Source organism: Bombyx mori, chromosome 22, assembly GCF_030269925.1.
Source record: "Bombyx mori chromosome 22, ASM3026992v2".
Classification (NCBI taxonomy): domain Eukaryota; kingdom Metazoa; phylum Arthropoda; class Insecta; order Lepidoptera; family Bombycidae; genus Bombyx; species Bombyx mori.
Window position 1 is genome coordinate 17,428,603 of NC_085128.1, and position 13,418 is coordinate 17,442,020.

Sequence of the window (13,418 nt, forward strand, 5' to 3'; positions counted from 1 at the left end):
GTGTGGTAGGTAGTTTATTACACTGTTTTCAACATAGACCTATATAGGTTTTCAAATCTTTTCACTTGCTACTATGACGCCTCCTTGATTTGTCAAATTTGAAAGGAGGCTTTCAGACATTTTTTATACACAGTGCTCCTTACTTCTACTCTCCATATGGATAACGAAAAGTAAAAACTAGGTCTGCGTCTATTGATCATTTCTTGTGATCCGAGTTGCCTGCAGAGAGCGAGTCAAAATTTCTTTCTGTTGGTCCACGCTCCGACTGATAACAGTTTTTAAAAATGGCAAATCTCTTTCCGACAGTTCAAAAAGTGGTCCATACAAAATTAGCAGCTTGATTGTAAAGTCAAAAACCGGTACTGTAATTGTATAAAATCCAATATAAGTTGTAAGGTCCTTTACTTGCTAAGTAAACGAGCTCGCTGCCCACGTGATATTAAGTTATTCCCGGAGCTCATAATTTTATAGCAACTGAACCTTCTATCCTTCAGACCAGAACGCACGACTGCTTCGAGGTGGAACACGGATAGTGGTCCCTAACTTTGCGGACTTCAATTCGTTCTGCCACGAGTAATTGCACAAATTTGCTGCTTTGATCCTTATGCCACGATTGTAAGCAAAGTTCCATTAAAAATGTACCTACACTGTGTGTGTGATTTTAAAACCAACATAATCGCATCGCTTGATACGATTACTTTAGGCTATGAAGATTCCAAAATTCTATTCACTAGACGATTCGTGGGCATGTTGTAATCGATTAAGTGACTTGATCAATAGTGATCCACTACTTAATTGAGTAATCATAATAGGCTAAGTGATGCGATCAATCGTGATTGACTAATTAACTCGATCAATCGTGATGGACGGGTTTAGTTGAATCGGCGCAGACGCATTAAGACATTTCAAATCTTCGCCTAATTCTCTTAGAGGTGACCAAACTTTAATGTATCCATAGGGATATACGAGAATCAGCGCGGTTTTAATTACTTTCTCGGCCTAATTCAGGAACTCTTGACAAATATCGATATCGCTCTGCTTTGTTCTTAAAGAGACTAAGATGCGGTTTTATGTATCCCTCCCGATTAATTAGTCGCCGTGGCCTAAAGGATAAGACATTCGGTGCATTCGTAACTAGCGATGCAACGGTGTTCGAATCCTGCAGGCGGGTACCAGTTTTTCTAATGAAATATGTACTTAATAAATGTTCACAATTTACTTTCATGGTGAAGGAATAACATCATGTAATAAAAATCAAACCCGCAAAATGGTAATTTGCGATTACTGGTGGTAGGACCTAATGTGAGACCGTACGGGTAGGTACCAGCGCTCTGCCTATTTGTACCGGGGGTGATGCGTTTTGGTTCGAGGGTGGGGTAACCGTAACTATACTAAAACCTTCAAACTTATATCTCAAGGTGGGTGCCGCATTTACTTTGTAGACGACTATGGGCTCCAGTAACCACTTAACACCAGGGGGGCTGTGAGCTCATCCATCCATCTAAGCAATAAAAAATAATAATAATAACTTCACTGATTTACCGTATTGAACCATTCCAGTTATTTTGTGTACTAAAAATAAGCTAACGGCCAATTTCAGAAACGGTCTTTGGAGCTCTTCAGCATAACGTAAATGGGGGCATTTTTCTATGGACGACAGGCATGAACTTAAAGCTCTAAAATCTATGAGCTCAGGAATTTACTCAATATTGATGTTGCCTATATTATTAAATAAACACAGGAGCAAAATATTTAGCTATTTATTTGAAAAATATATATGTACAAATATTTATTTAAACAGACTTAAAAGTTAAAGAGACTCTCCTCTATAGCTTTCTCAGATTCCCAAGCTTCTGCAGTGTCTAAATTATGTCTCTTTTGTTTTGTTTTCTTTGATTTAACTTTTTCTGTTTCTTTTGTGTGTTTATGTTTCTTACTTTTCTTTTTGGGAGGTAGCTCTTCAGCATTAGTTTGTTCATTATCCTTTTCAACATAGCTTGTTTCTATTTTTATCTTATCCTTTTTCTTTTTTTTCTTTTTAGTCTTTTCCGATTCAATATCAACAATATCAATATCTTGTGGTTGATCAACTTCCCTCAATCTCTCAGCTACAGAAAAAGGTATTTTAATTGCTTTTTTGTAATTTGCACCAAACAATGGATGTCTACATTTAGTATCTAATAATGGGATAAAATTATTTTGATTATTTATCATATAATTCTCTTCTCGTATATGTAATTTTGGTATTCTTTTTCTTAGACACAACATACCATTAACAGGTAAACCTTTTATTACAGTTTTATTCTTATTACGAGATAAAACAGCTATCTTATTTTTTCCTTCGTCCCAATTACATTCATACGTCTGATTATTAATTTTTATTTTACATTTTTTGTCTAAATTGATTTTGACACCTTTGAAAGCAGCTAAATCAATTATACTGGGACATTTTATAAGAAATATCTCATCATCTGATGTTACAAGTGCCTCCTCCTTCAAATGATCTAGAGCAGGCTTCAAATTTACATTTGCTTTTAAATAGTTTCTCAACTTTCTGGATTGGTTATCGAGTGTTCTAACATCTATATCTGATTCTTCTTCCTCAAATCTAATTCTCTCTGATATTGTTCTAGATGTTTTGGTATTTACAATTTCTGGCATATCATGATCTCGTACAGCTTCTGGACATGAAACAGTTCGATTTTTCGACCCTTCTTCATTGTCTTCAGAGTCACTGTGGCTATGTATATGTTTCTTTTTTTTTCTTTTGTCTAAATTTTCTTTTGAAGATTTCTTAGCATCGCAATCACTACTACTTATTGGTTGTCTTGTTTCTACAACAGTCTCTTCAGCAGTAAATTTTTCTTCAATGATAGTTTCTTGCTCAGTGGATTCACTTTTATTTCTTGATTTTTTTTTCTTTTTTTTAGCTTTACTTTCATAATCTTCAGAATCTGCTTGGTGACTCAAAGTACTAGTCTCAAAGTTAGATTCAGCAATAACATTGTTATTTTCGGTGTTTGACTCAATTTCATTTTCAGAATTTACCACAGACTCACTCTTGTGGTTTTTCTTTCTTTTTTTTTGTGCTGATGGAATTGTGAATGTTTGCTCTTGTTTTACTCGTAGATTCAAATAGCTCTCATCATAAGTTGAGTCATCATCTGGTAAATGTTGTTGGTTTACTGATAATCTGTGCTTAGAATTATTTTTCAATTCAATATCACTTTCAGGTTCAACCTTAATTTTTTTTTTCTTAGGACTGTCAGTTTCTTCAGTTTTCTCAGTCTTAATTTTTCTTTTCCTACTCTTTTCTGTTGGTTGATCCCTAGATTCTGTCTCATGTTCACCATTTACAAAGAGTTCTTTGTGAAGTTTCTTTTTATAGCTCTGTCCATATTCAGAGTCTACATCTGATTGATTTATATTTGTAGCTTTTGCCCTGTAGACAAAATAAAAAATTAGTCCTTGCCATCAGTTGGTTACATTGCAGCATCAGTTAGCTAATTTATATTCTCGTTTCTACCTAGTTACATATTCTTTGAGTTCTCAACCATTTGTAACTGTACTTATAATTTACAGTTTAGATCACGTGTTTATTATTTTTATATTTTAATTAACATTTTAAATACTTTACTAGATTCTTTTTATTATTGCCCTTGAAGACTGGCAAGAGCAAACAGACTATCTGATGATCACCAGCCACTCATAAACGTCAGCAATGCCAAGGACACGTAGTTTATTTAATTTAAGTTGTTCATTCAGTCATTGACAGAATATTAACTGAGCATAACTATATCAAAGAATTGTCATAATTTATTCAGCTAATTTCCACTGCACTAAAGATTCCAATAAGTTCATTGAATGAACATGATAATAATTGAAACATAAATTGCACTACTTTAAACCGTGTATTTTTAACAGAAGAGAAACTGGTTTTGGTAAAACTGAAGTTTTATAGGCTCATATTGCGACTTACAATCAAGGAATTTGTGTATTAAATGTTATATATCTACGACACTATGTTGTTATGGAGGGTAATCTAATAAAGAATTAGATTTAAAAAGTTAGAGCAATAAATCTAATTCGAGTTACCCATTTTGGAAGGCTTGAATTAACACACGCTTGTATTTTATAACCTCACATTGGTTGTCTTTAGTGAAATTAGAATAATACACATGATTACTTACATTTCTTCTCTATCAGATGTATCAATAGAAGCATCTGACCACAAAAAACTATCCTCCGAAGAAGATTCCATTCATATTTAGCTCGAAAATACAAAACATACCACATAAAATTACTGACTTTAGTTATTATTTTTAGTTTTATTTTTCCAAATATAAAGGCAAAGGTATCATACCATACTGCCTAATCTTTTATATATATTTTTATGAAATATGATATTGAAATGAAATGAGATGATATGTTATGGGATATTTTTATGAAAAATGATAACATGGAGTGAAATGAAATGAAGACGATTAATTTGAGACATTAATAAACCGGGATGAAATTAAATGAAATAATATGAGATGATATGGGATGAAATATATTATAATCTCAGTAAAATGGTGGTCATTTACTGAGATTTTATCAGTGGACTTTTTGGAGGATCCCGAGAAGTTACGTCCAACAGCTTTGTTTCATTTTCTTACATTTGTGCACTTTCACAGATATTAAACTATTAAACAGTTAATAAGCCACCGTTATTACACATTTAAGCCTGAAAAAACACTAAATAGACAAAATAAAACAAATCACGCAATTTCACTCCTCGCGTTCCCGCCAAAAAGTCCTAACTTGAGTAGGTACCGTAAAATGGGGCGATTAGGGATTGAGAGGCGAATCGGGAAAATCTTTCGACGCTCAATATTAGTTTTAAATTCGTTGCAAAATCTTCCATTTTTTGTAGTTTATTAGTAGAATGTTGAAAGTTCACAAAATAACTCTGAATATGCATGATAATAGCTGCTAACTTATAAAAAATCGCGTTTCAAATTAACTTCCTGTGGTGTAATTATTTTAGTGCTAGAAACTTTGCTCTCTTTTATTTATTTGATAATAATAGAAGACGACTGTGATTTATAAACGTTATTTAGTGTTTGAACCATCATATATATTAAAGATAAGTCTCAGTTGTTATTGGTTTTAATGTATTTGAAAAAATAAAAGTACATGTAAAAATCTGTTGTTTTTGGGGATATTGGGGACATCTTAGGTACAAATAACAACGAAACAGGGTCAATTGGGATGAGAATACGTGAAATGGAAACGACCTAAGTATAAATAGGTACAGGTTTTTAGGGTTGTCTATGTAGTTATAACAATATTTTTTAAATTTGATGGTTAAAATCTGGTTTATTCATTATGTTTTTGTCTAGAACTTTTATTCAGAATTATCAATGTGTTATTTTATTGTTTGGTAAATATTTATATTATCAGTTACCTACGTATTGTTTTCTATATTTAGATATGCCTCGCGTGTACGTATCAAAGAGTGCAAAGCCTTATAAGAGATATGATTCCTTAATATTAAAAACAGCAATAGAAGCCTATGAAATTGGGAATAAGTCTTTAGTTAAAATAGCTAAGCAATTTAATATAAGTAAGTTGATTTTGCACAGACATGTAACAAGAACAATGAAATCTCAAGGTGGACAAAAATGTCTAAGTAATACATAATAAAATATTTAATATTTGTTCAGAGTGGGGGTATTCATCTGATTAATCCATGGAATAGCCGACACACCTAATCTCTTAACCCAGATAAAAATATCAGCCCCTAAGTACTTACCAAGAACGAAGAAATATAAACCGTTTATAAGAAAGCCCACTCGTTCGAATTTAGGTGCTTACTCTGGTCTCCGTCAATGTTCATTCGGAGTTGTCCGATTGCGCGGAACTAATTTTAAGTGATGAAATAGATGTTTTTTTACTGTCTCACAATTTACAGGACAAATCTGTCGCGGATCATTTTCCAAGTAAATATAAATTAATCATAAGTAAATAAATGTAATCAAGTTTTAGTTATATATATATAGTTAAAGCACTGTCGATTGCACTTATAATTGAGGTGACATCTGCTATGTACTTTTGTCAGTTTTTCAATGTTTTTTATTGATGATCACTTTGTTGGTGCAACTAAATAAATTAATTAATTAAAACCAAGTAGTGCCAACCCTAGCAAATATTTCATTTCGTCCCAATTAACCGCAATTTCCGGGTAAATAGGGATTACACTTATTTTTGCTTTTTTTGCTTAAAGTGGAATGCTAGGTGCATAGTTTTATGACTCAATCATTTTGATCCTGATATAGCATTATAAACATCAACAACTACCTTAAAATTGGTCATAAAGTTGGAATTTGTCCCTAATCGCCCCATTTTACCGGTATATTTTATATTTTGTTTCTTTTTACCATTAGTGAATGACCTGGATTCTTGTCTTTTAGCCAAAAATCAATTTATATATTTTATTTTTGCTCTAGTTAAGTCTTAACACTAAGAGTAAATGAACAAGAAAAATGACCACAAATTCATGATATAAAATGAAACAAGATATGATAAAACTCAATAAAAAACTGGAAATGTATAGAGACTTATTGACTTTTCGGAAGAATCAGAGGTGTAAAAGCTTAAACTAAAAGGTTAAAAAGTCAGCATTATTTTACATTTAAACTGAAATTAATAGATTTAAAAATGTTAATTCTGCCACCTATCAATCATGGTTTAAAACGACTACCTATCGTACCGTTTAGCTATAAAGCGAGAAATTACCTACGTAAGTTAATTATATATACGGAAGTTATTTCTGAACGTGTATTTGAAGTCTGTATTTCTTTAGAAAAGATCCGGTGAGAAACTTATTCAACGAGCACGTCATACGTCTATAGAAGGCAACATCTCCATATTTTTTCTTAGGATGGAAAATTGAAACAAAATTGCCGGTCTTGTTGTTTTCCTTTTTGGGGTCCTTCAAAAAATCTACTGAAGTCTTTTTTTTCCACCATTTCAGTGTTATACTTTTACATTTATCTCATTTCGTTTTTTCTCATTTACAACTTACACTTCTTCACTCCACTTAAATTTTTTCAACTATAGTAGATTTTTTTAAACTATCAAAGAAAATAATCATAATGAAAACTTAGTGAAAAGACTGGAATCCAGGGCTCTACAAAAAAATTATAATGACATTTGACAAACGATTAACTTCACTGTCTTCACTTTGATCTTGGGTTTGACGTTTCTTTCTCGATTTAATACTTGTCCAACATGGTGAGTTTGTGTTTCAATATTGCCGAAATCAATAAAAATCGCTTAGTGTATAAGGTTTTCATGAAAGTGTAAACCGTGGCTATTTCGTTCAGAGCCTTAAAATTACATTTCGATCCGTATTTGTCGTTAAAAACACACACTGTCTGAAAAAGTCGTTGACTAAATATGTCGAAGTCTCTTTAGTTTTATAACAAATTTATCAAGTTAGTAAATAAGTTACATGAATATTACTGTGGTGATAGTTCAGAGAATGCTTGAATAAAGTCAACCTGTCGTTTTTTCACACGACAATTTTACAATTTCACCGTTGTTTTAGGCGCGAGGCCCTAAGAAGCATTTGAAGCGCTTAAACGCTCCCAAAGCATGGATGTTGGACAAACTTGGCGGTGTGTATGCACCGAGACCGTCAACCGGTCCCCACAAGTTGCGCGAGTGCTTGCCCCTGGTGATTTTCCTGAGGAATCGTCTGAAGTATGCTTTGACCGGAAACGAAGTCCTGAAAATTGTGAAACAACGCCTCATAAAGGTTGATGGGAAAGTTAGGACTGACCCTACTTATCCTGCTGGATTTATGGGTGAGTTATTCTTAAACTTGTCATTTTATCAAAGAGTTAAAAAAATAAACATTACATTATGAAATATTTGAAATTTAACTAATTTCTTCATTTCTCTTTCCTATTAATCTCTGCTGGGGTGTAGGGCTCAAATCTAATTCTCTCATTTGCATCTGTAATAAATAATAAACAAGTAATTAATCTGCTGGAACAATATTTGAATAAATAATATTTTTCTGTCCCATTAGCATTTAAAAAACCAAAGGTAATAATAATAATATCAACAACAATACATTGATTTTATCATATTGGTGATTTTAAACCAATACTCCTACTGGACTGCCAAGACATAAAAAAGAACAAGATTAGAGCACTTTCTAAACCTGGAAAAGATAAAGGCAGAGGTCGGAGTAGGGGCAAAAATACATTTTGTAGTTGTTTAATGTGGCTTGATATTTTCTCTTGGCACAGATGGGACGGTGATACCAACCTATGCCGGCTTACATATGAAGCCTATAAAATCAAAGGCAGCTAAATGCCTTAATGTCGTAAAATGGATTAACAAACCAGGAGTGTTGCTAACACTGGCCCTAGCAAAAGCAGTACTTCGATGGATCGGGAGGATCCGTAATGACGTGTTTAGGGCCGATTTTTGTAGTTTACCTGAATGTTTGAGACTGATTTAGCTGCCTTCGATTTTATAGACCTCATATGCCCTAGTAGTAATTTCATGTATATTTATATATTTTTGCAGTTTAATTTCACATTCCTTCATTGTGGAACTCATTTGTTAATACATGCTAAACATATTTTAGTTTATTATTTACATAATAGTTAAAGCTTTTTTTCTTACACTTAACAAATACGACTCTTTTTGCATAGATGGGTAGATGAGCTCACAGTCCATAAGGTGTTAAGTGGTTACAGGAGCCCTTAGACATCTACAACATAAATACCACCACCCACCTTGAGATATGAGTTCTAAAGTCTTAGTATAGTTACAACAGCTGACCCACCCTTGAAACCGAAATGCATTACTGCTTCACAGTAGAAATAGGCAGGGTGGTGGTACCTAACTGTATGGACTCCCAAGAGTTCCACCAGTTACCACCAGTTCTTTCATTTAGTAATTTCTATAACATCAGATAATTTTTTCCTTGTTTTTCAGATGTTGTCTCAATTGAGAAGACTAATGAACTGTTTCGTCTAATCTATGATGTTAAGGGCAGATTCACAATCCACCGTATCACCCCTGAGGAGGCTAAGGTGAGCTATAAGCTAAATCTAGAGATTGCTAAACCTAAACTATAAGGAAAGGAATATTCAATTTTACAATAAGCCAAAAAACATTTGATATGGTTTATTTATATATTGTGTATTTTATTTATATAACTGATAATTAACCTAACCTAATTAATCACTAAGTATTTAAATTAGAAATATACTACACTACCTTTTTGGTTCTTCTTTTATCAGGGGTATGTGCAACATGTCTTTATTTCATTCATTCTATTTTGTCATATCGACGCTTGAAAGGTAAACGTGACTAAGCGACAATAACTGCTCTGTACATAAATGATAGGCAAAAACCATATTCGATGCGCAAAAAACATATATTTTTAGATCTATTAAAATAATTTCAATCCTACAGCTAGATCATTAAAATAGAATTTTTTCTGGGTATTTCAACTTTAAATTAGTCTACTGTAAAGTTCATGCATTGTCGCTTAGTCATGTTTGCTTTCAAGCGTCGATATTAATGTTTATAAACAATCTATTCCATGTTGCTTTTCTCCCCTCTTTTCTTCCACCCACATGTAAATTCATATTTGAAATAACCACTTATACCTGTATTTTAATATCCAAAATGGCAAAGACTCCTATTTTTTCTTTTGATGGCAGGCTGCCTATGTTTCAATCATTTTGCCTATCAATTTTTTTAAATTTAATAGATTAAGTTTTTGTAGGAGTAATTAAATTTTTGATTATATGTATGCGTACAATACATATACGCATTGAAAAAAATTCTAATTTTAATAAAACCACAAATAGCATAAAAATTAGAAAACTATTTCTTCCCTCATGATCATAACGATTATAACCTAAAATAGGATATAAGCCTTGTAAATTTTACATTTGTCACATATATCATGAATTTAAATGACAGCAAAATTAAATATGTTTTTTGCAGTACAAGTTGTGTAAAGTCAAGCGTGTGGCGACCGGACCTAAGAATGTTCCGTACTTGGTAACGCATGATGGCCGCACCATCCGCTATCCAGACCCACTTATCAAAGTCAACGATTCCATCCAGTTAGACATTGCAACTACGAAGATTATGGACTTCATCAAGTTTGAGTCCGGTTAGTAAATGTTTTACACAAAAATAAATTAACAGAATTAATATATAATATCAAACTAAGAATTGAAAGTTGATTTTAAAAGGTTAAAGAGCATTTAAATTTTTAAACAGTAAATGTAAGGTCTAGTACCACTTCTTTTATAAATATACTGAGTGGACTAGTCTTCACAAGTAACCTTACAAACATGAGATATTTGAATTGTACCACAGGGAACTTGTGTATGATCACGGGAGGCCGTAACTTGGGGCGCGTGGGCACCATCGTGTCCCGCGAGAGACATCCCGGCTCCTTCGACATTGTGCACATCAAGGACTCCACGGGACACACCTTCGCCACGAGGTACCTTGATAATTACTTGAGGAGCGCCAGAACAAAAACCGATAAATCACATTTTGACATTTTCTTTTTTATAATGCTAATTGGTTGTTCTCGTACATCTTGCTCTTGCTTTGTGGTTAATGTAACCTGGTCGAAAACTGATAAATCCGCTCTAAATCAGTCCGCGAAATGCCCGGATCTGAACATAAACCGATATTTACGTAAATCGTACTAAACAACGATGGCGATCGGAACAGATACCGATAAATCCCTAACATTTTTCATTATTGACTCTTTTGATTGTGTCAAAAACCGATATATCTAATTTCAAGTTTCTCACGACAAAACCATAAACACGGAAAACGGTTTAGCATCTTAAAATCAAGAAAGACCCATCCCCAGTCAATAGCACCACTTAATGTAAATAAATGCCTAAGTGATTTGAAAAAAGCAGTTGTAAAGTCTTTCATGGTAAAACAATTTGGTGATGACTGGGAGAAAGATAAAAAAAATTAGTGAAAAAATTGGTAAAAAAATTAGTGAAAATTCCACTGAACCCTGAATACAGAAGCAAGTGTTCCTGACAACCATGAAAGACATGATCATGATTCTATTTGCGATGGTCTGGGACCAGAAATAGCCATAATAGTTTAAGTTTTACATTTAACCTAAATTGATCTTTTAATTAATTAACGTATGACGTGATTTAAAATAGTTGTTTGATTGGAAACTACCTGACCAGGCATTAGAAACACTGTAGCATGTTCAGCCGCATTTTATCAAGCCCTCATATTCCTGCCAGCATTTTATCAAATACTCATATATCCTATAGTGTTTTATTAAAAACAATCTATATCAAGTTGGTTTGGTCAATGACTGATAAATCCATTTTCTTTTGTTTTACAACTCAACAGGTACTACAGTCATGAATGCAGAATTTAGGTTTCCAAACAGTGATGCTAACAGCAATAGATAGATTTCGTTGTAACTCTAAATTAGAAAATTATGAACTTGGCCATATTTTTAATTTTTTTCACAAAAATCAAATGTGATTTATTGATTTTTGTTCTGACGTTCCTCACTTCTAATAGACATACTGACCTCTAACACAAATTATGAAATGTCATACTTTTATTAGTAGACTAGCTGATCCGGCAGACTGACTTCATAGTGCCTTATTCGATAAATAAAAGATTTTTGTATAAAATAAACTTAAAACAAACAAAAGGAATCCGGTTGATAGGGGGACACATCAAAGGAAAAACAAAATTGTTATTTTTATTTAGTTCCAAGCATTTTCATATTTATTTACCTTTTAAACCTTCTCTGGACTATCACAAATAATTCAAGACCAAAATTAGCCAAATCGGTCCAGCCGGTCTCAAGTTTTAGCAAGACTAACGAACAGCAATTCATTTCTATATATATGGATTAGGATTAATTAAATCAAGTCATATTGAATTTATAAGAGGAGGGTACCTGTCAGTTGAATAAAGAAGTGTTGCAGGAGCAGTGTATTAAAATGATCACTTTTATATCATAAGATATAATGATACTCGAGGTCTTGGTCTACTTGTGTTTATGTTACTTATGTAGTGTTACTAGTTTCAATCATCCATAATATTACAGTTCTAGGTTAGGATCATACGATATAGAAACCTTTCTTATATTGCATTGGTGGGTGGACAGACTGTCCCAGTTATGTTTGTCCCCGGGCTCACACAAGTGCATGTATGTGTGCAGGTTGAACAACGTGTTCATAATCGGCAAGGGCACGAAGGCGTACATCTCGCTGCCGCGCGGCAAGGGCATCCGCCTCACCATCGCCGAGGAGCGGGACAAGCGCATCGCAGCCAAGGTCGCCGCGCAGTAGGGTTAAGGACAATAAACTTTTAAAACTATATACATTGACTTTTATTTATACAAAGCTGTTGTGCGACCGCCATTGTCGAGTGGCCGAGCCAAGCGAATGCTAACTTTAGTCTGAAACTCGATCGATGGTAATATTCCGTGTAATAGGTACACCTGGTGGTGTGGCGCGTTCTTAGGACGCACGGTAAGGTACGTACTTTTAATACTATACGTACTGTATGTAACATACGCTCGTTTTTTAAAAAGTTTTGTTTTGTTGCTTATATGGCCACCCATATACCCAGTGGACGAGCTCACAGCCCACCTGGTGTTAAGTAGTCACTGGAGCCCATAGACAACTACAGCGTAAATGCCGCCACCTACCTTGAAATATAAGTTCTAAGGTCTCAGTATAGTTAGAATGGCTGCCCCACCCTTCAAAACGCATTACTGCTTCACGGCTGAAATAGGCAGGATGGTAGTACCTACCCGTGCGGACTTACAAGACGTCCTAAAATTACGTACGTAAAAAATTACGTACCAATAAAACACGTACCTACTGATATCATGATGCTAATTTTTGTTGTGAAGCAACTATGCATTTTAGAGTGAAACAGCTATAACGGCTGTTGCACTCTAAATTGAAACACAATTCAATTGAAACTGATTTTATGTCAAGATCCTTTTAAATGTGTCAATTTAATAAAAAATATTAAGTTAATATAATGTAATTGTACAACCAATAAAACATATTTGCACAAAGAACATTGAACTATTTTATATTCGAATAAATTATTGTTAACACGTTTAAACTGTACTACATGTACATTAGTGTGTGAGCCACAGCAACGTTTTGCTCCTGAAAATGGAATATATTAAAAAATCGATGTGTGTTTGTAAGTAAGCTTATAGCGTTCTCGATAGCGTAAAAGTTAATTCCCGTTACATTTGCCGCTAGGGGCGCTGTTCCAACTGCATAGTAGTGTTAACTTTTAGAACTTTAAAAAACTATCACTAAGTACACAGGTGAGCTTCTATTCACCACTAGCAATTA

General features: G+C 33.6%; 2 protein-coding genes and 1 long non-coding RNA gene across 4 annotated transcripts; 2 read left to right on the forward strand and 1 right to left on the reverse strand.

Annotated features, from left to right (window-relative positions):
- Window positions 1-78: 78 nt before the first annotated feature.
- LOC110384903 (uncharacterized) lies at window positions 79-1,751 on the forward strand. Its single transcript, XR_002430267.3, has 2 exons — window positions 79-359; window positions 1,601-1,751. It is a non-coding gene; the product is annotated as an uncharacterized LOC110384903 (long non-coding RNA).
- Window positions 1,745-4,367, reverse strand: LOC101740493 (DNA ligase 1). Its single transcript, XM_004924223.4, has 2 exons — window positions 4,191-4,367; window positions 1,745-3,442 (listed from the first exon to the last, which is right to left on the reverse strand). Exons 1-2 carry the CDS (start codon window positions 4,259-4,261, stop codon window positions 1,804-1,806), a joined length of 1,710 nt encoding a protein of 569 aa, XP_004924280.1. The 5' UTR covers window positions 4,262-4,367; the 3' UTR covers window positions 1,745-1,803.
- A 2,716-nt stretch (window positions 4,368-7,083) lies between these two features.
- On the forward strand, window positions 7,084-12,416 carry RpS4 (ribosomal protein S4). 2 transcript variants are annotated; one of them, NM_001043792.1, is given in 6 exon segments: window positions 7,208-7,278; window positions 7,595-7,853; window positions 9,001-9,098; window positions 10,024-10,195; window positions 10,405-10,534; window positions 12,257-12,416. In NM_001043792.1, coding segments are annotated over 6 exon segments (792 nt in total). In that variant the 5' UTR covers window positions 7,208-7,275; the 3' UTR covers window positions 12,387-12,416.
- Window positions 12,417-13,418: the final 1,002 nt, after the last annotated feature.

Excerpts from the sequence above, each read along its gene's own strand:
- LOC101740493 (XM_004924223.4), bottom strand. The coding sequence starts at position 4,261 with ATGGAATCTTCTTCGGAGGATAGTTTTTTGTGGTCAGATGCTTCTATT. Across the intron at positions 3,443-4,190 it reads ACATCTGATAGAGAAGAAAT|GGCAAAAGCTACAAATATAA; the intron begins GTAAGTAATCAT and ends TTTTGTCTACAG.
- RpS4 (XM_062674830.1), top strand. Across the intron at positions 7,854-9,000 it reads TTATCCTGCTGGATTTATGG|ATGTTGTCTCAATTGAGAAG; the intron begins GTGAGTTATTCT and ends CTTGTTTTTCAG. Across the intron at positions 9,099-10,023 it reads TCACCCCTGAGGAGGCTAAG|TACAAGTTGTGTAAAGTCAA; the intron begins GTGAGCTATAAG and ends TGTTTTTTGCAG.